The sequence below is a fragment of the Sinohyriopsis cumingii genome, chromosome 6 (genome assembly GCF_028554795.1).
Source record: "Sinohyriopsis cumingii isolate HCF-2022 chromosome 6, ASM2855479v2, whole genome shotgun sequence".
Lineage (NCBI taxonomy): Eukaryota > Metazoa > Mollusca > Bivalvia > Unionida > Unionidae > Sinohyriopsis > Sinohyriopsis cumingii.
Window position 1 is genome coordinate 82247786 of NC_142966.1, and position 27199 is coordinate 82274984.

Consider the following 27199-nt stretch of genomic DNA (forward strand, 5'->3'; position numbering starts at 1 on the left):
CCAATCCAGTTATGAGGGCATCCATGTCAGATACAGGTCTGACGGGAAGAGTCCATATCCAGGCGACTGTAGGCAGTTCCGAAAACATTAATTATGGACTTTAACAGAACTGCGCTATCAATGCTAGCTCAGAAGAAGAGATACAGACCAGCATGGACGGGTTCGCTGAGGCATGCGACAATTACGGCCTCATAACTAGCACCAAAAAGACTGAAGTCATGTAGCAAGTTAGACGGGAAGGAGACATCTCCCTAATGCTCGAGTAATGGATTCCAAACAGCTGATCTATGGTGAACTCTCAGAAGGGAAGCGCGTAGTACCTATATGCATTAATAGACATGTAGAAAGTTTAACTCGTACCAAGCTGTATGCCTTGAACGAATGCCGGGCCCGACTTCACTGTCACATGCTAGAAAATTTCCACTTCAGCTGAGATACTACTGTATTCGAAACGCCTTCATAAAATATGATTATTAATACTGCCAATAATACTTCAACTGCGAGAAAACTATATCCAAAGCGCCTTTCATGGGACATCATTATTAATATTGCGAAGGGATGATGCCAACAGTTGGGCATTTCTTTTCCAACCACAAAATTGTGTGGAGAGGGATAACATCCTCTCGCAGATTCATACACAGGATATGCGCACGGTCGGATTAAAGTATGATCAAAAGGAGCATTTGCCCCATGGCTCCTGCATGGTGGGGGCCCAACAATGTAGTGAGATGTTTATTTTGTTTTGCTTTGTTTTTGTTTTTATTGGTTGATTTCTTCTGTTTGTTTATTATTGGTTACTGTTGGGGGGTGATGGCTGATGTCTTTTTTACTTGTACATTTTTGATTTTAGGACGGGGACGCTTTACAAAATTGATTTATGTCCTCCTACTATTTAGATATAGCCTTGACTCCATATTCAAAGACAAGGAAACATAACCATAAACTCAATAAAATATCCAACTATGTGTACATTTAGTAATACTCTCGATCGAAATGTATGGGCAAGAGCAAAATTATACACTATGAAAATACATCATCAAAATATGTCCTTAGATCGGGTTTACTGTATATAGATCTAACTAACATTCTAACAAACACAAAAAGTGGGAGTCACACAAACGTAGTATTAACTTGTATAAGTACAACCAACGTTTACTCATATGGGACAGGGAGCTACGCCCCTCTGTAAATCAGGAATAAAACGTTACAGAGCACTTCTATAAGACGCCACGCGTGATAGAAGGGACTAAAAAGAGTTTCTGATAAAAATAGGACACAACATATGCACAAGTACTACAATAATAGAAAGGGGACATATTATGACAACATTATGACAATTAGGTTATCCCATTTACAGTGGACACACTTCATACGCAAAACAAATGCACTTACTCTTTTTTGTTTGTGCATATACAGAAAAATGCAAAACATGAGCACATCAATTCAAGTGCAAGCATGTTACACAACACAGACAATGGACTTAAAATGGACAACATGTATGTACGCATATGCTACACTCTACACCTTGAACGGGGTAACAACATATTATATATGCCATACGCCAAAATGGCATGGTCACTTAAACATTTAAACACTGTCTGTATAGCCTATGTAGCTAGTATTGACAATAGTAACACGTGACCTGAGTTAGCTAGAGGAGGGTTGCTGTTTCTTCAACTGAAAATGGACAAAAGAGACGCAAGAGGATGAATAATAAGGACATTCTCTCAATGCGATTTTAAGTCTGTGGAAGTTAAGAGTACTAACACAGAAACCCAAATTGCAAAAACTTTAGAAAACTTATAAAGAATAAAGGGGATTAACCTATCTAAGTACAGCATCAAAATTTAAATCAATAAAAACTGGATCACAATTCTGTTTTCAAAATGCTTTTGGACCTTTTAATTAAATTCCAGTATATCACACATTGATAAGGATATGGTGTAATAAACCAAAAAACCTTTGGCATTTTTTTCTGTTTTTCTTATTTCTAGCCGACTTTCAAAGTGTACTCTTCCGATATAGGAGTTTTTGATCTGACCATTAATCGATACTTATTACACCGAAGTTCACTGGCCAAATAAGAGGTTAAATTATTTGAAACTTAATAAATATTAAGCTTACTAGCAATATGACAGAACTATAAAAGTGTAATTCTGGTTAACAGTTGAACAATATCGTGCAATCAGTCTGTGTGATGCGATTGGTTCTTGTAAGACGTTCTCACCTCTAACCCCCTGACAACCTATCCTCCACGCGACCCATAGATATTTGGTTACTTTTTTCCGTAGGGTCGCTGAGGTGCACACACATGTAACGCGAGTTTGTCAGTCATGGGGTAGAGTCTCGGACGGTTGTCAGTGCCACCATATGGTACCGAATAAGACCAAGCAGCACTTATAAACTACTCTGTGCTGTGATAATGAGCATAGATTGTGGTCAGGAAAATCTCTGCAGAGAGATAGGCAAGTTTATGGTAGCGATCGATATACACGCTGCATGGAGATTGTTTTTATTTGACTTTCTCTGTTTGTAAATCGGCGTTGTTTGTTATTTGTATTGGTAACTGTCTGCGATTTTTCATTTCTTCCAGCATGATCTCAAACTCAGCCGCACTGGTTATTTTATCCTCTATTTCAACTGAGTACAATTTACTGATGGTATTGATACTGCTCTATGAGGCCGCAAGCAATTCGGAATAGATGCATACTCGGGAATGCAGTCGCATCGAAACTAGGTTTCTCGCGCCACCAGAGACAGCGGTTAATTTCGATATAGTTCCAACAACAATAAAGATTGATGCACATACAATGGTAGATGTTGTGGTGATTCCAATTGCACCAAAACTGATAGTTGCTGCAGGAGCGAGACCGCAAATAACATTTATGATCAGACATGCGATTGGCATTTCACGATCAACGCAGTTCTCTTGGTAATTTCATCTCGCAGCTGTTTTACCGCTTAGATTATTTTTCCTTTCACGCCGATAAGACTGGGGGTGTATCATATTTATTCTTTCAATAATATAATCGCGTATTTCAATTGCAAGTAGACCTTGTCCGGTCTCATCATCAGGTGAGGAGCAATACGCACGCGAATTTCTAGCCAATTATTCTTTTGACTGGCATAATTCTCATGCAGTTATATAACAACGTTAACCTCTGGAATATTCAAATCTCTGTCAATGATGAGTTCTGGTGGTCCCGCACCCATCTCATACAAAAACCAGACCGATCACAACAGAGCCTTTGACATCTATCGATCGTTTTTGCCCAATAACTGTTACCTGAATAAGTGTGTTCTTATTGAATAACTCTCGCGACCTTTTTCTAAACTGAGTCAATGTTGGTTTAAAATATCCGATGATGAATTTAACAGGGGTGGAGACATCGGTCAATGATACTTTGCCCATGTAGAAACAATCCCGGAATGTTTTTGCATCTGGAGCTCCAGTCAACGGTTCGTCTTTTTCACGTGCACGTGCGTTGATTCCAAGCTGGCCTCGAGTATGTTGTGGTACATCGGGGTGATTCCAAATGTAATTTCTACTTGACCCTTAGCAAAATTATATAACAGTTCGTACGAGGGTTTGGAAACACCACTGTGAATCAGATATTCCTCGACAAGTGGCGCACAATTGTTTTCAATGTTAAAATCCGCTGGCAGCTGATTCAATCTGTGGTCAAATCGCAGTTTCATCACAGCGCGCATATGCAACTACTTATACTTACAGAAAAATTTAATCTTAAACACAAACGCCAAAGACGATTAAGAAAACATCATGATAAATTCTGACTGCTTGAAACTGAATTTCATCTCCGCCGACCAATGATGCTGATAACACAACTGTGAAAAAAAATTGTTATCACTGTCAGCTTTCTTAATTGTGATATTAGCGTATATAATCGGCATCAAGATTGCGCTGATGATTTATCAACATTCCCATTCGGCCCCACGTACCTTTAGTTCTGGTTACGATAAACAAGTATGATCCAGACTCGCACACCTTTAATATGTGACTGTTAGGTCTGTCAAATGCACGTTCAGCAATAGATGTGAAATTGTTAACACGGCCATTTGCTAAAGTACATACATTAGCTTGTTCTTCTCTTTTTCTTATTAATATTACCGTATGGACGCTCCATGAAGTTACTACTCGTGGTGTTGCCGGCACATCTTCGCTTTGCTGATCCACGCGTTGTTTTTTTTTTTTTTGTCAATTTGTTTATTTACGTATTGTTTTGTTGCACCTTTAGTATCAACATATGATATGAGCAACGGACAAGCCGCTGTCTCAGACTCAACCGTTGTCATTGAGCTTAGCCAGATTCTTTACCACAGAGTTGTCTTTCACCTTGACAATAATATCTTGTATGTCCACGCCGGACGTTTTCCGATTGCCAGATTGATCTTCAAACGTCACAAGTTCACCTGGATCAACGCCAACAACAACCTTCCTCGTAAGCTTAGAGAAATCCGCTTTGGTGGCAAATCGGCTGAGATCCACATGGGATACGTGTCGTCGAGCAGAGTAACGACCGCAAATATTGATAGACATGGGTGTATAATATCACACAAACTTTAGTATGAAATCAATAAGGGTTTGCGGGGTTGGTGAACGGTGCTTGCGCTGCAAGATGACCGCATATGATACCGTCCAACTGTGTTTGAACTGGCATGGTCGAACATAACAATAGCATACGACTCTATCTTCCACGTCCACCAGTGCCCTTTGATAAGTAATTAACCACTTCGACTGGCGGTGCAAGTCCATACAAATCAAAATACAAACTATATTGGTGTGTCACCACGTATGAGACCTACTGAGTGCCATGACCTGTGGAAGAATCCAGATTGACGGTGCCCGTTTTGCTTGTGAGTGTGCCATGGTGCCCATGGCTGCACGTTCATCTCACATACAACAGCACAAAAAAAGTTTGACCTACTTTGCCATCCCGTGTAAATATTGGTCAACGCCGGCTTCACTTCCATCAACGGCGCGATCTTATACGACCGGGCAATTGAAAATCGTTTCCTAAAGGTTTTCGATGAGTCGTGACTGGCAAAGGAAGGCCCCTTCCTTTTGTATGCGACCACTAACCGCCTCATTCAAAGCCATTCCTAATGCAGTTCCGACAACCTCTTTTCCAACCGCTGGAGCCGCTGGTGCCAACAACGCTAAAATCGCTACAAGGAATGGAAATGTTCCAACAGTCTTTTGCATTTCTGTCCCCTCTGACTTGGATAATTTAAATGTTGTTGAATTAATTTTTTGTGCTTGGCCGCATTAAGCTGAGCGAGTTGCTTTTGGGTCTGCCACACAAGGACATTTCCAAGTAATTTTGCTGCAGACAGTTTCATTGTGACCTCACAATTCTTTCTGATTGCGTGTTTGATTTTCCCCAATTGACTTTGAGTAATGCCGACCATCTCTTCATGGTCGGACATTGTTATTCAAATTCTAAACACGTTCAAATACGAATTTCCCACAGGTTCATCGATCATTCTATTCGACCACCAATAGCTTCCGACAACAGCATCCTGTCAGCAAGTATCACAGCATATCATTTGTAATTAGCACCACCAGCATTACCGACACGTGCTTCAAAGTACATGACGACAACGGACTGCCTGATGTTCCAGTAAAAAGTAATAAATCGAGTGCTACGTTCGAAAGTCTTGCTGAGACATTTGCCTGTCCGTTTCAACGGTTTGATGCCGGCCGATGTAACACCACGGATTGTGATATGCACGCGCAGTATGACTGGGTTCTGTGTAGTCTAGCCGAATTTCTTCTGAAGGTTCCTGGTGACCGTTAAATCGCAAAGAGACCTCGGTCACTTCTAAGTTTTCAGATGCCAGTTTATTTTGTGGCTCGTCATTATCTCGTGCTGCAAGTTGAAACACCAAGAAAACATCCTTTGGTGCAGTAACACCCTTCTGGATAGTTACTTACCAGCTAAACTGCTTCAAAATATCAGTGGACGGGTATGAATCTGTGGTATGTGCGGGAAACGATTGCGTTGATATGGCTCCCGACTACATTAACTAGAAAGTACGTGACTCTGAGCACAGTGAGGAGGATAACACAAGCATCCACAAGGTCAGTGAATCTAGCACAACTTTACCGGCAAGAGCACCTCCATCGCCCCATATCGCATCGTTGGAGTTATTTTTACGAAACAGGGTGACGGTGGTTTTGCCACCAAATATTACTTTGCAAAACCCAAAGATTATGACTGATAGAAATAGCACACGATCATAGTAATGAGACTCCACGAAGTTGAGCTCGATGCTGTGCAAATCTAAGATTGAAATTTGCATTAGGAAGCGCTAAAATTTATACAGTTACATCAGCATCACAAGCGGCATTTCGAGGCCGTTTGATTATGTTTGCTCTCTGATTTGGATGGTTAGAGGCATCTGGGACAAATATCATGTTTGGATCACCAGTTTTCTTGTAATCATCGCTGTATCGGACGAGTCCGAGAAACATCGAGGCTACATCCACATTGTTGAGAATGGTTTCGATTTACTTTCCATCGATGGAGTAATGTGCACTGTTAAACAGCGCCATGATGCCTTGTTAACAAGCCCCAATTGGGTATTGGCATCGTAATTCTCATTGTTCTCGCTCACCAGTTTCAGCCGTTGTCGCAGCTGTCTGCTGTAAGCAATTCATATTTAATACATCTGAATGGAAAGGTATTGTTAAATTCCAAGTCCTACTTTTTAGGAAAATGGTTTGAAATGTTGACTTTGTGACGATAATTATGTTATTCGATTTCATCGCTAGAGTTCTGTCGGCTCGTGGAAATATTGTGACAAACCTTTTTTCACCTCTGGAAGAATATGTGTGTACTCGCTGTAAAACAGTCTGCACCGCAGTGGTTGATCATTTTACATACATAGGCAGTTTGCTTTAACACAGGCCAGTGAACAACTTTTATGTAGTATTATTGCTAAATAAGGGGTGAATATTTACGTATACTTAGATTAAATATCCAGTATTGATTTGTTGAATACTCAATGATGACCCGTGATTTCTTAATTAATTTAAGCAATAAAAACTTATTTATTTCCATTTCATAAATATTTTACCTCTTGGGTCCATGTGCAAAAGATATACAACAAACTTTTCATTGTGTCGATGCTGATAATGAACGTGTTCCTAGTTAAACCTTTGTCAGTGAATCTATAATTTAGTTTATTAATATCAAATATTATGTGTGGTTCATCACTGTTATAATTTATATTATCCCATTGGATAAGTATTTAAATGCTTTTATATTAAGGAAACAGTAACTGCATTTGATAATGAATTATGTAATAAGTATAATTTGTTTACACCTAAAGTTGTATCTGAACCATAACAGTTGTGTTCACTTAGATGGTTATCCCACTGTTATATTGTATAGATGAACAAATGTTAAAATACGACCTTATGATATGTCCAGTTAATTTTCCTTAGTTCTCATAGTGAATGTTCACAAATAGGCAATTATTTATGTATGATCATTGGTAAATGTATGTTAATTCGCACCGTTAAGTACAGTACTTCCTGAGTTTCCTGAATTATTTATACTATTAATTGTACTCTTTCTAATATACGGAGAAAATACAATTATCGGTCTTTCTTTATGTGTTTCGCACACACGCATACACACATAAATATACACTCTTGAATTTGGTGGTTTTCAACAGTAGAACTTCACCACATTGCATTTAGTTAGAACACTGCGTATTGGTTGTTAAAAAGTTTCCAAATGTTATATTTCTATGGACCTTGGGGGTAAAAATGTTGATTAGTGTATTTATCAATCTACCATAGCTAGTGAAGTTGGCAATTTGTAAATTTGCATCAAAAGTGATGAGCCTAATATTGACATAACAATATGATAGAACATATGTAATGCACGAGCTGAGACAAGAAAATGCTGAATAACTGCTGCACAAACTCAGAAAAGGCGACAACACAAACACCGTAGATGCAGACGCATAGTGATGTCAAGGACCCCATTATAAAAAATAAACATCAATTTATGTAAGAATTAGCAACACAGGAGACAGAGCAGATGAGCAAGGAATTATATATGACTTGTATAAGTTACAAAGAAAATGGCGGGAAGAGAAAAGAGAGGTTGGCAGACCATTCGATGACAACAATGGAAGCTGATTATAACACAAAAAGAGAAGGGGAAAAATGGGAGGAGCATTTTCAGGAATTTCTTAACCGACCAGTACCTCCGAAAAGAACATCAGTTCAACCAGCTATGGATATATTACCATTTTAATGCAACAGACCCACTTGAGAAAAACTCAAGAAAGCCATCAAAATGCTGAGCAAGTATAAATCTCCAGTTCTAGATGTAATAACTGCAGAAAAACTAAACACGGCGATCAACACATGTACAGAAAGGATGTACCAGCTAGCATGTTTGATCTAGGAGGCAAACAAAATGCCAAGGAATGGACCAAAGACTTTATTGTTAAAATCCTAAGGAAAGATTTAAAGTATGAAACAACTACCTGGAAGTTATGCTTCTCTCCTCGCCAGCAAAGGTAATCAATAGATGAATACTCGAGTGGTTAACATTAGTTATGAACGAAAAGCTTAGATACCATTGACTACAAAGATCATGTAGAGACCAGATACGGATACTTAGAATGATCATTGAACCATCCTAATGAGTGGGAGTATTCTACATATGCTAATTATATTAACTTTAAGAAAGTCTGTGATAGCCTGGATCGTAACTGTATATAGGACAATGGGGTATCAGAGAAGGTTATCGCGTTCGACCGAAACACATACCAGGGAACAACAGGTCGATTACTTTATAAGGAAGGACTATCAGATAGGTTTTTCATCACAACCGAGATGAGACAGGAATGCTTATTGTCACCATCATTATTTCTTTTTGCAACAGATTGGATGATAAATCCACCATTAATGATAGGAGACATGGCATTTAATGGACGTCGTGTAAACGAAATATGCTTGCTGATTAATGAAGAACAGTCCATTGTTATGAAAATAAAAATCAGATCAAATAAGACAGTCAGGCAAACGAAAACGAGGCATAACATAACAAGCACATAACTTTTCTAACTTGAAACGTATGATACGTGAAACAAAAGAGGATACCATAATCAGGACAGGAAAAGCCAGATCTGCTTTATACTGATAAATATTCTTTAAAAAACCAAAGAAATCAAACTGACATCTAAGAGACCCATATTCCGTTCTACCAACAAGGCATTATTGCCGCACGGTTAAAAAACGTAGAGGTACACAACTAGCTTAATAGGACAGCTGCAAAGTTTCAATAACAGACGCCTAAGGAAAATACTCTGCATTCGGTCACCTGAGACAGGAAGCACGGAAAAACTCTAGGAAAAGATGTCCACATTTGCATGCAAAAATGGAAATGGATACCGATGAGACAGAAAAACAACATCATGAGACAATCATTGAGATGTAAACCAAAGGGAAAAGGAAGGCAGAGGTGCACTGGCTACCGAGAGAGTGTGATACAACTGGAGCAAGATAAAGAAGACCACTGAATACAGAGTGAAATGAAAAGGAATCTCAATCAGAGCTCAAGTAAACCACTCAACCTCTTGTCCTGACAAGGTAAAAATGGTAATGTCGAATACAGCTTTATTAGATAAATGCCAGTGGGTCGAATAAATTTAGTTTCGCACCTTGAGATTAAATCTGAGCGTATTGTATACCCTTAGCAAGTTCAACATCGTTCAACAATGGGTAATCTTGATACTAATATCGGTCAATACTATCAACATATTATGTTGGAAATTTCCACAGAGTATTGTACAGTGTCACATTTCAGTAATTTAGCTATAATGGTGATGTGAATGAAGTTTACCTTTCAACCAGCCATCAAACATCTTGATGAGTCAGACCTTTGAGGAGTTAATGGACAGTGAATGCACGAAAATTTATCATTTCTCATCCGGTCAGGCTATGTTACAGTTGCTCCAGGTAACCAGTAGTTTCAAGACTGTTGATATATTAATATGACAAAGGTGATAGGCCAGCAGATGTTGCTCTAAATATGCAATTACTTTTCAATAAAGAATGTTGCCAACTTACATTAGAAATATGTATTTTCGTGATTTTGTAATCTGTTTATAAAGCAGATATTGTCGAGACAACATGTCATTGGTCAAAACATTGAATGCACGTAGCGAAAGCAGCATTGTGAAAACGTGCAGTTTAATATTGTTATGCATATTTAATTTGTATTGTTTGTTAAGTCTTTCAAAAAAATTTATTTCATTATATGATATTGTAATGTAACATTGTATGTTGGACTAAGCATTGTCTAAAATCAAGTTTATTCTCTACTTGAACTGAACTATTGATTTTTTTAATTCTAAAAACAAGTCATATATAACTAAAATATCATCTATATGTATGAGCTTAATATCAGGATCAGGATTAATAGAAGTAAACATATACATTTGGGTCTGGGTCTAGGTTATCGAAATTCCCCTACAATTTACCTGGTATGCCTAATATAGTCCAGGTTATCTGTAAACAAGTTTAGTAACAGACCTTCTGATTATAGCAATCATTTTATTTTGGAAGCATTACTACATTCTGAACGGTTATGTTCCATTAGGTACAGGATTTCTTTTAAATCTTAAATGTGCCCTGAGGTCAGGTGGAAGAATATATAATCTTGTCACGGGAAATATTATTTATTTTAAAATCTAGTAGTATCTATTTTGTATTATTATTGTGTCCAGAATTTGATTCGGGCTGGAATTTATTTCTTCACATTATTTCTTTCAGTGAGTTTTTCTTCTGGAAATACAAAGTGCTCATACAAAATAATATTCTTGGACAAAGGCATTCACTGGGATTGATGGTGAATTCAAACCTGGAATTATATTATCGTGTTTCAACAAAATACTGTCGGTACAACACGATACAGGGCGCCACAGGAACATCAACACCTTCAGCGCTGGACTTAATTTGGATTTCCAGTACAGTTTTTTCAGAACTATAATATTGGGACTTGTGTCTGTAATTCTATGATTATCTTAGAATTTATTTCGCAATGCTGTAACTTTTTTTATTTTAATCTTGGATATTAGGGAAATAAATTATTGAATTTTACAAATATTGCTGCTTTTCACTTTTCCTGTTACTTTTTTTAAGGGCATAGACTAATAACAGCATAATAATGACGGCAGAGAAATGTAACTCTTGAAACTCATTCATCACAGGGAGAGTGCTTGGGATTTTTTTTCTGAGCCCTACAGTCGTCAGTGAGTCTTCGCACGGGATCAACATAGTAAAATATCAAATGTAGGTCGTTTAAACCGTTTTGAAAGAGCTTAGCACTACCAATGATGCATCCGGTTGTCAATTTTGATAACACAGGCATCACTTAATAATGGAACGTTTAGCACAAAAGTAATATAATCACACAGAGGTATGAAATATATGTCGCATAGAAAAAGTGTGTAATGGTGTGTTTTGTTATATGTGTAGTAATAAGAAAATATATATACTTATCTAGTTGAATAATTTAAAGCACGAATAGTTACGAACGTCAAATCAAACCCAAGTCATTAAGGGGTGAATATTGATCACGGTGACCTACTGTTAAGATGGCGGTATAGTACTCATCAAGATGCACTCAACGCCATGAGATCAATGTACAAATATAGACTAAGCAGTAAAATGTGAAATGTAGGTCCGATCGGCCCTCTTTCATTGTAAAGGTATGGTACCAATAGAGATGCATTCAATCATCTAGTCTGACATGAACAGTGTTAGCGATTAAACCCAAAAGAATATGTGTGACAGTGACCTACCTTTCTGACAAGCTGCAAAGCCTCACTAAGTTGCATGAATCATGTTATGGCAGTATGTATATAGGGTGCTAAACCCTATGTAGGTATGAGCTAAATACAAAACTTTAAACAATAGCATATATTACATAGGTCATTGAGACCGTTCGTGTTGTGAGGGTTTAGTACAAATGCAGGCTAATGGAAGCGTATATTTTGATGATTCTACCAAACACATACCATAGGAAATAATTTACAAACATAACATTTAACTAAAGACATTAGAATATGAAACATGGGTCGCACTGGCCTGCTTTTACGAGCAAGGGAATAAAATAGTCAGAAGTAAAATATTTAACAAAATTTCGAACTATATTAGTTTCTTAATATTTTAGATCATCTCGAGTTTACCGCACTTTTGTATCCAGATGAAAGATAGGTTAAGTTAAAAAAATGTGTGGGGTGAATTACTATAGAGTGAATATAACTTGTATGCTCTATTGGAGGAGCATTATAGGTATGTACATCAAATGTGTTTTCCCTAAGTAAATACCGGATATAGTTCATCTATTGATACAACAAATACCCAATAAATTTAAATTGAGGCTTCGCCATTTGCTGTGATATCACTTTTTTAGTACCTCCCAATGAAATGTATCCGATGTTAGCATAGGAAAATAAAATACCGCTATGAATCTCCAATGTATAAATTAGTTTTAAATAATTTGGAACGCACATGAACTGTGCTTACTGTAGTCTTAATATGGTCTTTATATCCACCAATAAAATATTATGTAAAATGAGATGTACTTATAGAGACCTCTGCTGAACAATGAGAATTATGCAAATATGGCTTAATATTATATTCATTGATAATTAGATTTTACGGCATATTTATCTCAAATAAGTAAAATAAAAGAGTTGGAAGCAAAACGATTTGTTTGCAAAATTCAACAAATAATATTATTTTCTCAAGAATACTAAAGCAAAACAATGTAAAACAATAACGTTTGGTATTGCGAATTAAATTACAAATAATCCTAACTTGACAACCACAAAGTCCTGATGATTAAAGTCCTTTAGTGGAAATCTAAATTAAATCGAACACTGCAAGTGTTGACGTGCCTGTGGTGGCCCGTGCAGTAGCAATGTGTCAATACTCTTTTGTTTAATCACAACGATCTAAGAATACACCCTTAATTGAAATTTTATTATAAATCCATGTCTCCATTTCCAAGAATGTTATCTTAATGAGCACTGTGTATTTCCAGCGAATAAATTATCTGAATAAATTCCAATCCAAATCAACCACTGCAAACAACAACAATACAATTGATTCTGCTCAGATCTTAAAACGGGAATAAAACAACTTCTTTGGAAAGATCATATAATCCTTTACTTGGCCTGATGTCACAATTAGCATTTTCTCTAAAAAAAACTATTACATCATGGAAAACAGCCTTCCAGAAGGTTCCTGCAATTTACTAAATAAAATCTCAGTTATAATTAGAAAGTCTTTCAATAAGCTTCTAATATAAAATGTGGTCAGCAAAAAATGTCCTTGACTCAGGCAAAGATAATACTCCTAAAATGTTTTCATACTGATAGAGAAATATTTAGATATGTATTAGTTGTTGACAGAAGTAACAAAATCAATGATTCGGGTCAAGTAAAATGTGAAATTGTTTTTGGACAAGGTCAAGTCCAGCATACATTTTTCCATAGCATATAATGAAATTTTAAAAGATGAATAACATATTAACAAACAAACAAAGTAAATTAAATATACATAACACTTTCCCTCATAAAGAAATAGAAACGTTCATGCAATAAAGCTTTCCTTTTACTATTTGTCATATATACATGTAATAAAAATGCATAAGATAAAATCTAAGATGAAAAGTATGTGTGCCTGAAATAGGTTGGTTTAAGCCTCCTAAGGACTGGCGTGGTGGCGACCTTGGAGCCGGTAAGTGTGATTGCCTTGCAATCCAAGTAGGCTTGTGGGGCTGGTGTGGATCTCCCGGTGGCTGGGTTTGTCTGCCGTGCTCTGGCAGCCAGCATAGCCTCCCGGATATCATCATCTTCTTCGCTCCAATTTATATGTCCGTCCCTTAGTTCTTTCGCTCCGTGCTGGGCAAGGTTATAGCTGGCATTGTTATCCTATTGTGTGCTACTAATTTCTAAATGCAAAATGTATGCTGCAGGTTGTTGTCTGCTGCTGAGAGCAGACGTGCGTATTTAATTAAGTATGCTATTGTACCAAATCTTTCTCGAAATAGGCGACCGTTGAGGTCAGATGGATGTATATGCTCTTGCTTCAGCGCTGTTCGATTATGGCCATAGGTTGCCTTGCGTATGACTTTGGCCATAAGCTCGCGTAGGATATTGCAATGCAGGGACTGGGGTGGTGTCTTTGCTGTCTTGGCGGCCTTTAATTTTGCTCGTCGTTAAGTCCTTTAGTTCTATTCGTCTCGACTTGTCGGCCTTGTGAAGATCTCCGTATCTTTTACATATAAAATGGACGGTAAGAGTGCCTACTGCCAAATTCCTACAGTTCGGTAGTAGCATTCAGTCTCTGTATGGCACCTGTGCAGCATTAGTTTCCAAACGGTGAGTGCAGCCTAATAGCGCATAACCGTGTCTTTGCGCCCCATGATTTTTGTCGTATAGACCCAAGCGTCTCTAATTGGTGTGTTGTGATAGTCATCCACCTTATCATATGCTACCATAACCGCCAAGACCTTCATACACCCACCGTGCAACGAGACTTAGTAACATTTTGATGTATGGTGGACTCAGATCTGTATTTAGCTACCATTTATGGAACATAACATAATCGCTACTAAGATTTGCATCCATAAAGTAGTGTCAACGACCTCGGAGGCGGGCTATCCCTAGACAGTTTCAGATCCCAATGACCACTAATACCATATTCACAACGAAAGCTTGGTGTGCAACTACTTGCAGATTCTCGTGAATCTGATTCTAATCTAATAAATGGGCAACCCACTAGTAAGCCAGACATTGCCACATACATTTGTACATCATCGATGTATATACTAACCATTACATTGCATCATTATCGTGTTTGTGGTTTTTACAAATTTGTATATAGTGTACTAATACTATAAAAAGTGTAATAAAAAGAAGTGACGACAAGGTGCATCAAAATACTTAGAATCGGTTGTAGAGAGAGAGAGAGAGAGAGAGAGAGAGAGAGTGTGTGTGTGTGTGTGTGTGTGTGTGTGTGTGTGCTTGCGTGCATGTGTGTGCATGCGTGCATATGTGTGTGATGGATTTTTAACGTAGCCCCACCCAGTCACATTATCCGGACACCAGGCCAATCAAGCCTAAATCTGACCTCTCAATGCTGAACGCCAAACGGGGCAGCTTGTACCACTTGTATACATTTTTTATATGACTCGGCTGGGGTTCGACCATACGACCTCCCGCAGTGGATTCGACAAACAAAAGTGAGCAGATAGGCTTTTGATAACATGAATGACAAAACTAAAATATAGTATTTCTTTCATACAATAATCTGTCCATCGATTTTATAATTTTATTATCTAAGTTAAAACCTTTAATAAAAAGTCTAGAATATTTTCGCTCTGTGTGTACCATTGCTCTTTATCGCGAGTGCATCAGGTACTTAGTTATAAATCAGCAAAGTATAACGTACCTAATCGATATCGTATATAGTCATAGAGAACCATGTTTGAAAATTGGTTTTGTTAAGTTATATATTTATTTTAAGTTATTAGCTAACGCTATACAGATATAAAATCATATCATAAATTATTATTTTCGAATTATTCTTCACGGAAAACAATAAAGATGCTACTTCTGTTTTTATATTTTCTTATACTTTCAAGTGTATATGTATCACATACGTTTGCACAAAATATTGAAAAATGAAATGAACTAAAGAAATTAACTTTGCATGTGCTTATAAAGTAGTGTGTTTTTTGTAGTTTATTTTGTCTCCTGCTCTATCGCCCAGGCTTTATCGACAAACCATTATAACTTATGTGCGTATTGTTAATATTATGCAGTATTCAACTGCCTCTGATTTGGAGCTCTACACATGTTTTCGCTTTCTGTGCGGCTTTTCTCCGACTTTCCAGAGCTTGATCATTATTAGGTACATTATTTCTAAAACAAGACCTACAAATTACATTTCTCTATTTCATTATTGAAATTATATTTTTTGTTTGTGATTTTTTTTCTCTAAATGTTGCTTTCACAGCTTTATACAATGGCTAATAATATATAATATTATTGGCTTCAAAATCACTCATAAAAAAGTACAAAATGTTAAGTACAAAGTGGCAAGTGAGTCTCCGCTAAGGCAAGATTATTTATTTCCCTTTTCGAAATTTGTATTTGGATTTTTAAAGAAACTCTTTTGTATGATTATGATAACCTAGGATTTTTTTTACAAAAATATATTAACGAGGATCAGTAGCCAGGGATTTCAAGAAAGTTATTGTTATCGTGTAGGGCATTGTAATTTTTAAAAAAAAGTATGGGAAAGGGTGCGCAAGCAATTATCCGCACTTTCTAAACTTGTATTGTCTTTGTGTGTCAAACAAAAGAAACAATACATGGGAATGGGCAGGACTTCATATATAAAAAATATAGTTTAGCGTTTTAGTTTTTCAAACCTTAAAGACAATTGGATGAGCCCTGACGTAGCCGATTACTGCTACTAATGTAAATGAGGTTTGTTTGCTGTTTATAAGATCTTAAGAAGCTATACATTTACTAAAATATACTACACAATGGTTCATGGTAGAAATACATCGTCCGCTGTCTGTGACCAATAATAGCAAATGTCTTATAAAACGTTTAAAAATATTTTACGATTGTACGATACCCACGTTGCAGCCTAATTCCATGAGTGTTTTGCAATGTTATACACTAGTCTTTATTTGGGATCACATTGCGTACCTGTTTAGCTTGAATCATTGTTGTTGCAATAGTCCATTTTTTCTTAATCTGATTGATTTAATCATGTGCGAGATTTATGTATTCATCAAACAATACCGTGTATACGCAGTACTTAGAAAATGGCGACTTATTTTGTTCACAGTATGATGCGAAAGATAAAATTCTATAACATTCTTAAGTAATCCATGGCATAAGCCTTATTTTCCCCAATCGAGACAAAAACGAAATTTGATTGGAAGCAAATAAAATCGATTGATAAGTATTACTGATTTTTGTGCATTTTTAGCGTAATTGCACACATTCAATCACATCCGAATCCTGCAAACACAATTTAGTAGATTTTTGATATGAATAAGTACTATATAAAACTGTTATTGTTGAGGAAATATTCATAATCTGTGCAGAATATTGAGGTCTTTACGTATTATACTTGCGGCTATTCATTCGAACTGCTTCTGTTTTGCATATTCGTAAACCTTATTTATAAATATGACAGAGGTATTTTATTATACTGTAACTATTTTTATTTTATCTTACTTTTAGATGAACAAGATGAAAAAAATTCTCTTAAAAGTGCAACAGCCCAATTAATTAGTGATGTCGAACTGCTTCTGTGCCAAAAACAGCATTAACAAATAAAGAAATGGTCTGTGGCTGAATTCCGCTATGATATATTTACAAACATGTTATAATGAAGATAGTATGGCGTTTAAGTCTTGGAAAAGGGTGTAGATCTTAGCCATGTTTTCCACTTAGCTATTATATATTCGTTTCAGGGTTCAACTGTAAAGGAGTGCCCAGAAAACCAAAATTCAAAGTTCAAATTTCACAGTAGCAATCTAAATCAATTCGGACACTGTTACAATTAAAAGATCTAATTAAAAAAGACAACAAACAATAACGAGTCGTATCATGACATTTATGAAAACTCTCATGAATATTTGGGAATAGGGGAATAGTATTAAACTTAAAATTTGTTGATATATTGCATTTGAACTGCAATACTTAATTTGGAAGAACCATTTCAATTAATTTGCTGAGTTTCTAAAACATTGTAGATTGTGTTTAGCTTAGGCACAAAACAAAATTAATATTTTATTAATTTGTTATTACTGTTGTATTTCTTTTACAATGAATACCACTATAAGTTTGATGTTGTTGTTGTTGTAGGGTTTAACACCATTTTTCAGCTCACGATAGGCTGTACATGGCGGCCAGTATTAATGGTGGAGGAAGAACCCGGAAAACCCCCGGAAAGAACCACCGACCCACGAGAAGCTACTGGCATGCTGTCTCACATACCCACATTAGCCGAATCCGAGACTCGAACCCACGCAGACAGAGGTGAGATGGCAGTGATCCGTAACGGAGAGCGCTTTAGACCACTTGGCCACTCGGGGCCCCTCTATAAGTTTGGTAAATCTGGTCTGTGCTGAAAGCGTAGACGGCACAATTTTCCGATGTTACTGTGAAAGAGTTACTTAAAGCAACCTGACTGTTGTTAAAACTCTTACAAGCTCAGGCAGTATATTTCTCTAATAAGACATTTTTAGTTATCTAATTCTTATGCAAGTCTTAATTATGGATCGCGCTTTCTGGCATGTAAGATATTTATATTGTGATTTGATTAACCCTGATAATGTGCAGGCTAGAGAAGTACTAAACTCTTAAAATAATACTATATCCCAATACATGTTCTATAGTTATAGAGATAGCGGACGCTACAATGTCGGCCGGACCAATTTTTTTTTTCTTCTTGAAGTTATATGGTCCTTATAATAATCAATTAAGTCTAACATTTTCGCCGCTGGAATTCTTATCAAAAACTTTTTATTTCTTGATAAATATGAATTATAACTGAAGTTAGCAAGTTAAAGTCACAAATTAGCAATAGTAATAATAATAACAATGTTTATTTGTAACGAAGACCACTGGACTAGCATACATAGCCATACATCATGATGTACAAGAAGGTGTTTAAGTATGTAACAGAAAAAAAAAACATAGCATCACTTGGAATTGTTATACATGCAAGTAATCATTATTGTATAATGTTTCTTTATGAGTGAAATGCAAATGTATATTACACAGTAATCAGACAATGTTGATTAAAGAATACCCTACTGCCTGCATGTGATATTGCTCTAGTGCATATGTACCAGTAGTTGATGATAGCACTGCTTCTATTGAAGGCTTTTAAAGTAAAAACGGATAAAGTAGTCATCAGCATTTTTTTTTACATTTTCTATAAACTTTCTAAATGTTTCTAAAGTTGGATTTTTATATGCAAAGGTGGGTAAATATATTCTTCGTAATTCTCCCTATACCGGACAAACACTAATAAACTAGAATTCATTTTCAATATTAATATTAGAAAATTTTGCCGCAGTCTTTCTTCATAACAAATATTTTCAAATCTAACTCTGTTAACTCTATTTGTGAAGTTCCCCACTCAAAGCAAAGTGATTATATAACAAACATCGCTATCTCCTAATAATTCTAGACACCCTTAGCAAGTGGATTCTGCTCTCAATGATCTATATAAAAGCAGTCCTCCCACTGACTTGATCTCGTCCGACAGCTTTAGCCTAAAAATATCTTCACATCACTGAAAAAACATCTATGAAAAGTATTTTCATTATTTACGCTCTGGGTACACCAAACATTACCAAATCGATAAGTAGGTAGACAAGCTGTGTAACTTTGTTAACCCAGCAATCACACCCCACCCACCCCCCTTAGCTGTTAATGTAGAATTTTTTAGGATATATATCTTCTGGCATTTTCAGAATTCAACGATAACATCTCAATATCGATGTAAACACTTTGCTTACTACAGGTAATAAATTAATGCCTCTATAATTGGAGGGTTCATTTGTATCCCCCTTCTCCAGAATTGGTATAATAATAGTCGTTGACCAATATTCCGGAAATTATCCAACATCGAATAGTTTATTCAATAATGTTGTTACTATTGGTGCAATTATGTTACCTGTACATGTAACGAAATCCCTGCATAAAGCATCTACAACCCCAGCTTTGTCATGTTTCAGTTTACTTAAAAAGTTTTCTATTTGAAGAACACAATGCCGATATAAGACTATTTTAATGCGATCACTGTCAAACCAAGACTGACCTTAAGGAAGTTTTCTTGGAGATGTCACACCCAGATTTTGCATTATGTTGACTGTATTCACTGAGTTTGCTGCATGATGGTAAATAGCAGTAGCTGTGTCGACACACTCATTGAATTTGCTATTGTTGATATAATTTAGAATTGTAACCATATCTTGAGATAATAGATGCCTTAAATTTGAAATACAAGATAGACTTTCTTCTTGTTCCCTGTGTATTCATCTACTTCATTATTCTCATAGTCACTTAAAACTTCTTGTTCTAATTTCCCAATGTAGTCAAGCGAACATACAATGGCCAATGTATTGATTCCAATGTATAATCTATATCAAATTACGATGTATTGTTAAACACATACGTCAACTAAAACATAATATATTGCTCAGGCCGATTGACATGGATACATTCAAATTTCCCTATGCCTCTATCAGATCCGCATCTACCACTGGCCACCCTTAACCCAGCGATCTTAAATAGATTTAGAACCAATTCCATAGTAATGTATCTCTCGTATGTATTTATTAGCCCGACCATACATGTGTTCGTCTTCTGTGTAATTATGTTCTTGAAGCATGTCTATAACACCATCATATTAGATACAACCTGGCTCTGTACCTGTATAGGCATTAACACCCGCATTTATTATTTTATTATCAACATATTTCGCTTTTAGGTAAGCTATTTATTTTCTACCACTGTATATACATTTTCATCGGAACGAACATAATATTTAGGTAATATATAGATAAAACTAAACATATAGATCCACCTCAGTATGCTTACCTTAGACGAAATAACGAACCAAAATATATTTTTGAGACACCTTTTTATATGGATATAGCTCTAACGAAATCAAAGTTAATACGATACTGACATATTTAGATTTTGCTCAAGTTTAAATAGAGCCTAGTATATCAAAGTATTCAACATAGTTAATATAATCATACCCCTTTATTCTAGAAATGTTTCCACTTAATCCAGATATTTTCCATATTAAACAACCTAAAACAAAATGAAAAAGACTCTCCTCCAACACACCTTTTTTTTCTCATTTCTAATCTCGTCAAATACATGGGCGTAGCCATCTATTATTAACTTGTAATATTTGTAAAAACCTTTTTTTTCTACTTATTCTAATGCTGTTTTATTTCGAGTAGAGAGTAGCACGATCTTTCTCTAACTATGAATGGAAAATCCTGAGATACATCACTGGGAACCTGCCTCTATATCTTCATTCTCAGCCGTGGTTTTTGCGGCTTCATGGGCTTCTATCCTTTCCTCTCTACAGGACGGCTCCGGTGGCCTAAGTGTTTAGATCGTCCACCTAGGATGCGGGAGGTCGATCCCGGCTGATTCATACCACGGACGTATTAAAATAGTACTAGTAGCTGCCTCGCTTGGCGCTCAGTATAAGAGATTAGTGTTAAGACTGGTCGGCTTGGTATCAGGATATTTTGACTGAGTGGGACATGATGCTACATGTCTGCAGCATGATGCCTCAGTGCGTTACATGACTATAAAGTGTCACACTGTGGACGCTCTAACCACTAGGCCACCTTAGCGGTCCTGCGCAAATTTAACTTTTCAGATTAGGTTGAGAGTTCCTCATCCATGTAAATAATGAAATGTACGAGTCTGTCACACATTCCTTGGTATGATTATGTAGCCTAGTATTACTGAAAGGGTTATATGACGAGTGTAACCCTTATGGGTGTGTTCTGTCTCCTTGATTGGTTTTGGGGGATCTACCTCTAGATCCAGGACCTGGATTTGTCTCCACTCCGTGCACCAGTGACAAGAAAAGACAAGCTACCTTTCACTGCCAGAGATAAACCACTGATTTCTATTATTCTAATTGGTGTAGATTTCAGAGCTTTATTTGAGTAAAAGAGACATCTGGATGGACACCTCCACTACTCCAACAGACGGTGAACAGTATGCTTCATCTACGTGAAATCTAACCCCAAGCCACATATGTAAGGATGTGTTCATGTATCTAACCTTCTACGTTCACAGTTTCATTCTAAAGGGAGTCACTGTTTCTAACATTCATCGCATTGTTTATGAATGTTGTTGGTGGTGGTAATGTTGTTAATATCACATCTGCTAAAACCCACCCATATGTTTTCTGTATAAATATAAAAATGTGGAAACATTAGTGAAAATAATTATCGTGACTATCAACACTTGTGTACCGGAAGTTCATTTTATGATTAGTCCGTAAGATATAATCTTTACATGTTAAAGGCATTTTGTTTGATCGCTATTTTAATCAGTCTCCTGACACCTGTAGAAACCTTTCTTGAATACAGCGTGGAAGCATTTCAATGGTTTTTGAAACAGCATGATTTTCTTAATTACAGGAGTATAAGAGAGAGAGAGAGACAGAGATGAATAAAATTATGTATAAATTGAGATACACGAAGAGACTTACCATTAGTGCACTGATACTTCAATTGTATATAGTTTTGACCTGCATATGTACATTTGTAGTTTGGCGATTGTGGTGTATTATTGGGTCCGCATTCTTTCTTTCCTGAACACCTCTGGTACAAAGTCTGTGCATGGAACTTCGAGTAGTCTTCTCTACAATCAGTCTCATTTAGGAGACAGCATTTTTCATGACAGCTACCACTCTGGCATGGAGATGTTTGTTTCTGTCTATATTCTGCTTCCATTATTCGTATCTTACGTCCCTCTGGACAGTTTAAGCTATAATAGGAACAGTTACCTTTATTGTAACATGCTGTCACACTCAGATCTCCGGCTAGTGCCGTTTCTGAAAACAAAGTCGTTTAAAAAATCAGAAATTTCAAAATAAATTGAGATGGTGGGTCTGGAGCGACATTTAACCGCATAATATGTGTTTTCAGCAATACATTGTATAATATTTCTTACACCATTTCTTACATCATAACATTCTCGATAGACTGGATCGTTCATATCCGCCTGTGTTCATCATCCAGAGCGTTCGTTTCCATCTGTCAATCGGTTTTGCGTTTAACATGAACTCCTGCTGCACAGATTGAGAGAGGATGATCATGTTTGATATGTTTCACAAGGAAGTATAGATGACAGCAATAGGGTCGAATACGGAATGAACATATGATGTGGGGTCAAAAAGTCACGTTTTTATTGTTAGAATGGACTTGATCTTGCAGTCTAAGCATAGACTACATGGATTAAGAAACGGTGATTATAACTGGTATGCAATTTCACGTAGACCCGAAGATAACAGCAGTGATTTTAAGTACTTATTATAGTCTGAGGATGGACTGGTATAAGTGAGATATTCGAACTACTTAGGAACCGGAAAGACCTGAATATTAATATTTCAAAGCTTCAGTTGACAGTGTTATACGTTCTATTAGATGCTACGTATATTTAATTTGTACCATATATAGCCTCTTTGTAATGCTTATGTGTTATGACTATCTGTATCCTGCACTTGCCCTTGTTCAAAATTATGTTCATGGTGTACCTAACCAGCAACATTAATTTTGTAAACAACATACTACATAGCTAATGTTTGTCTATAATTGTGGATTAAATATTTAAATCATTACTAAAGATAAACAGGTTTATTGTCTTGATTTTGAACTTAAAATCTTCTAGAATGGAAAATTTCATTAACTTGATTGATCATTTCCAGAAATGTTAATTATGATCTAGATCAAGTGGACTGTTAGATAATCCTCTTTATATTGGGATTATTTGTTCTTGCCTTAACCTTCAAAGCAAAATGAGTCTTAGTGCTCTCTTTCATTTGGGTGGATTTATTCACATTTTTATTAACAGGTATTTCAAAAAGTGCTCAATAATATTCTTGAAATTATTTGGAATTATAGTGAATTCAGACAAGAAAATATTTGATTATATTATTGAAAACACCGAAAGACTGTTAACATATCGCCATAATCCAGACCACTGGCACATTTTCTTAATTGAGATTACAGGCACAACAGGACATTCAATACTGGAACTTATCTGGTATACCAATGGAATTCAATTTATACTTCATATAGTTGAATCTGTGAAAGAACTTTTAGGTCTTGGTATTTAGTTCACAATAGTGTAAGTTCTATTTAAACGTTCACTTCGTATTCTAGGGAAATTAATTATATGTTGAATGTCACAAAATGTGGTGAATTTTCACTCTCTGCAGTTACTTAGCTTCAAACCATAGATTATTAATAGAAAATAACGGGCTCGTCCGGGATAGTAATTTGTATAATATATTACAGAAAACTGTTATTGAAATTTTAATTCACTTTATTTAAGAATGTCCTAAGTCCGTCATATTATTTCATATATTTAAGAAATCTATAGTGAAACCAGCAAGCATTTACAGTGTCATCTAAATTGGATATGTATATTTTAAATCATACCAAGAAGGGTTAGAGTTTTTAAAAGGCTGAGTTGCTCCAGCTTGCCGGAAAATATGATCTTACTGAGGCTAAGACTTCGTTACCGACGCAAGCAATACAAACATTTTGGTCCAAGATCTGGTGGACAATAATTTCTAGTTAAAGTGCTTTGGGTTTGGTTGTCTATCTAGGTATGAAATGAAAGTAATATAATTAAAAATAAAACACAAGACGGACCTAGAGTTAACAGGCTTCAGCTTCAGAATGGGGAAAGAGAAATGCAGTTCCAGAAAGAAGAGAGACAAATGCAAACAAATACAATGGAAGAAAAAAAGAGAGACAGAGACACTTGTAGCAATAAAACGAAGAAAGAGAACTGTAGTTGAAGAAATAAGAGAAAGAGAGAGAGAGAGAGAAGATAAATGCAGGTGCAGCGAGAAAAGGAAGAAAGAGAATTTCAAGATAGTTTAAAAGAATTATGTCTGGCAAGTTGAAAACACTCGTCTCTCTTTACAAACAGTTCAGTATTTTAATGTTGCTAGAAATATTATTTAAATTAAAAATAAGTAGATAAATATATTTTATCATTTTCCAATCTTTGCTGAAAATTTGAAAGGGCCAAGAGAGCTTTTGAGTCTATTACTACAACGTGTATTTATTGGCCACAACGTCCTTTTTATTAAAGAATGTATCTTGAAGGGTTCTGAGTTGGTACCTGAGGTTTATGAACAAAATATTTGGAACTATAAATAAGAAACTGAACACACTCATGTTGAATCTGCAAGAGAAAAATAACAATTATTTTATAGGCGGTACTCATCCAAGAGGGTTGGTCCAGACTACGATAACCTTAGACAACTCATATTTATTAAAGAGTTCAAGAATTGCATCCACTGTGAGGTCAGAACCTACCTTGATGAGCGAAGTTTGATAATTTAGACGACTATTCCTACAATCACAAGGTTTCACTTGTGAAAATGTCTTCTACTCAGCTGTTTTATGGTAAACAAAATGAAAACATCTCAATCTCATATGAGACCTTTCAACTCTCAATCTGCCGCAACATTTATAAATTGCGTTTCTGATAAGAATAATCAGAAATCGGAATCTCTTTATATGTGCACCTTTACCAAAAAGGTGCACGTTATTTCGGATTGCTACAGATTGAAAATTAAGTGACAAAATCAAGACAGAGCTATTCCAAATGCTTTTATTTCTAAGAGATCACGGTGACGATCATGCATTGAAAGCAATAAATTTGTTGCGTCTAAGAAACCAAGTCAGGCTTTATTATGGAGAATAATTAACCATTTATGTCGAAGGGCTCTGTCAAATTTGATTTTTTGATAGAGAATTATGAACCAGTCATGTTTTCTTTATCACTTTTAACTGATTCTGCCAGTCCTATCCAACTAAAATATTAAGAGACACAGCCGAGTCTCATATTCCTGTATCATCAGGTATTTTGTCCTTTTTTGAGAAGACGCTCTTTAACGAAAGTTTTTTTATTCAGGTAGTAGAGCGCGGCTTTGTTTAAGTTCCGCTCCAAGATGCAAATTTCTCATCAGACCAAGTCTTAGGATTCGTGACACTCAGTACAGTGAAGTCCGTACTCTCGAGGCTATTCATTTATTACTAGGCAATGATCTAGCAAAAATAAGGCTGTGATTAATCCACTTGTACGTGGCAAGCCTTTTGGTTCAGAAAGCCGATCCTATTGGAAGAATGTCTGATTTATAACCTGTTTGTGCGGTTACTAGAGTTATGGCAAAATGAGCTCTTGAGAATGATTTTGATCAGGAAATTATTCCTTTATCCAACACATGTATTGGTCATCGTTTGATGAGGTCATTTTTGCCGCTGGTATGGATCAATCAAGAAATATTGATCACGGATCCTCCTTTTACTATTCATTCTCTTTATTGTAAGCAGGATGAAAAACGAAACTCATTCATCGTCGAACAAGAACAATGACCCCGATATCTCCTATTGTTCTTAGAGGGTTATGAGTCAAACTGAAATCGAACAAGTACCTGTTTGTTATTTTGTTAAAAGTGTGGTCCTTAGGAGAAAATGGAGACCACCTGAGGTACCCGTTGTTAACGAGTGCTCCGGTAGCTATGAAGGTGTTGTTCATAAGTCATACAGACAGGAAATTCTTAGTCTATCCCATAAAGTTAAATTTGGCTGGCCATTTAAGGGTTAATAAGAATGATTACAAGATACTGAATCATTTTTATTGGCCGACACTTAAAAGAAATGTTTGAAAATATTGTAAGTCTTGTTATTTTGTCAAAGGTAAGATAATCCAATCAGAAGATGCATAATGCTCATTTGCAACCTATTCCCGCATTTGACGAACCATTTAGCACAATAATGGTAGACTGCATCGGTCCCTTACATAAGACAAAGTCAGGTAACTATTACCTGCTGATAATAATGTGTGCGTCTACAAGGTTTCCGGAGGTAATTCCTTTGAGGAGTATTGAAAGTAAAACCTTATTAAAAGTTTTGATAAAGTTTTTTGTTTTGTTGTTGCAAAAATTGGGCTTCATAAATCTGATCACGGATCAAATTTCATGTGTGGTGTTTACTAGCAAGATATGTATGAATATGGCATTGAGTAATTTAAATATTCTGCCTATCACCCTGAATGTCATGGGGCTATAGAATATTTTCAGCAAAAGTTGCAACAAATGATTCGGTCGTATTGCCTTGATACCGGAAAAGATTGGAACAAAGATGTTCATTTACTGGTGTATGCCGTTATGAAATAAGTTCAAGAATCATTATTATATTATCAGTTTGTACTAGTTTTGTACATATTGTATGAGGGCCATTCAAGTTTTTAAGAGAGGAATGTTTTGCAAATGAAGATACAGAAATTAATCTTCTTGACTATGTTCCTAATT

General features: G+C 36.2%; 1 protein-coding gene across 1 annotated transcript in view; it reads right to left on the reverse strand.

Moving 5' to 3' along the window:
• The window catches only part of LOC149797330 (uncharacterized), a 98478-nt gene that overhangs the window by 25153 nt on the left and 46126 nt on the right, over positions 1 to 27199 (reverse strand). Inside the window, exon 2 of the mRNA XM_089962056.1 lies at positions 22355 to 22699. Coding sequence (XP_089818182.1) covers positions 22355 to 22699 — 345 coding nt within the window. The remainder of the gene's footprint in view (positions 1 to 22354; positions 22700 to 27199) is intronic.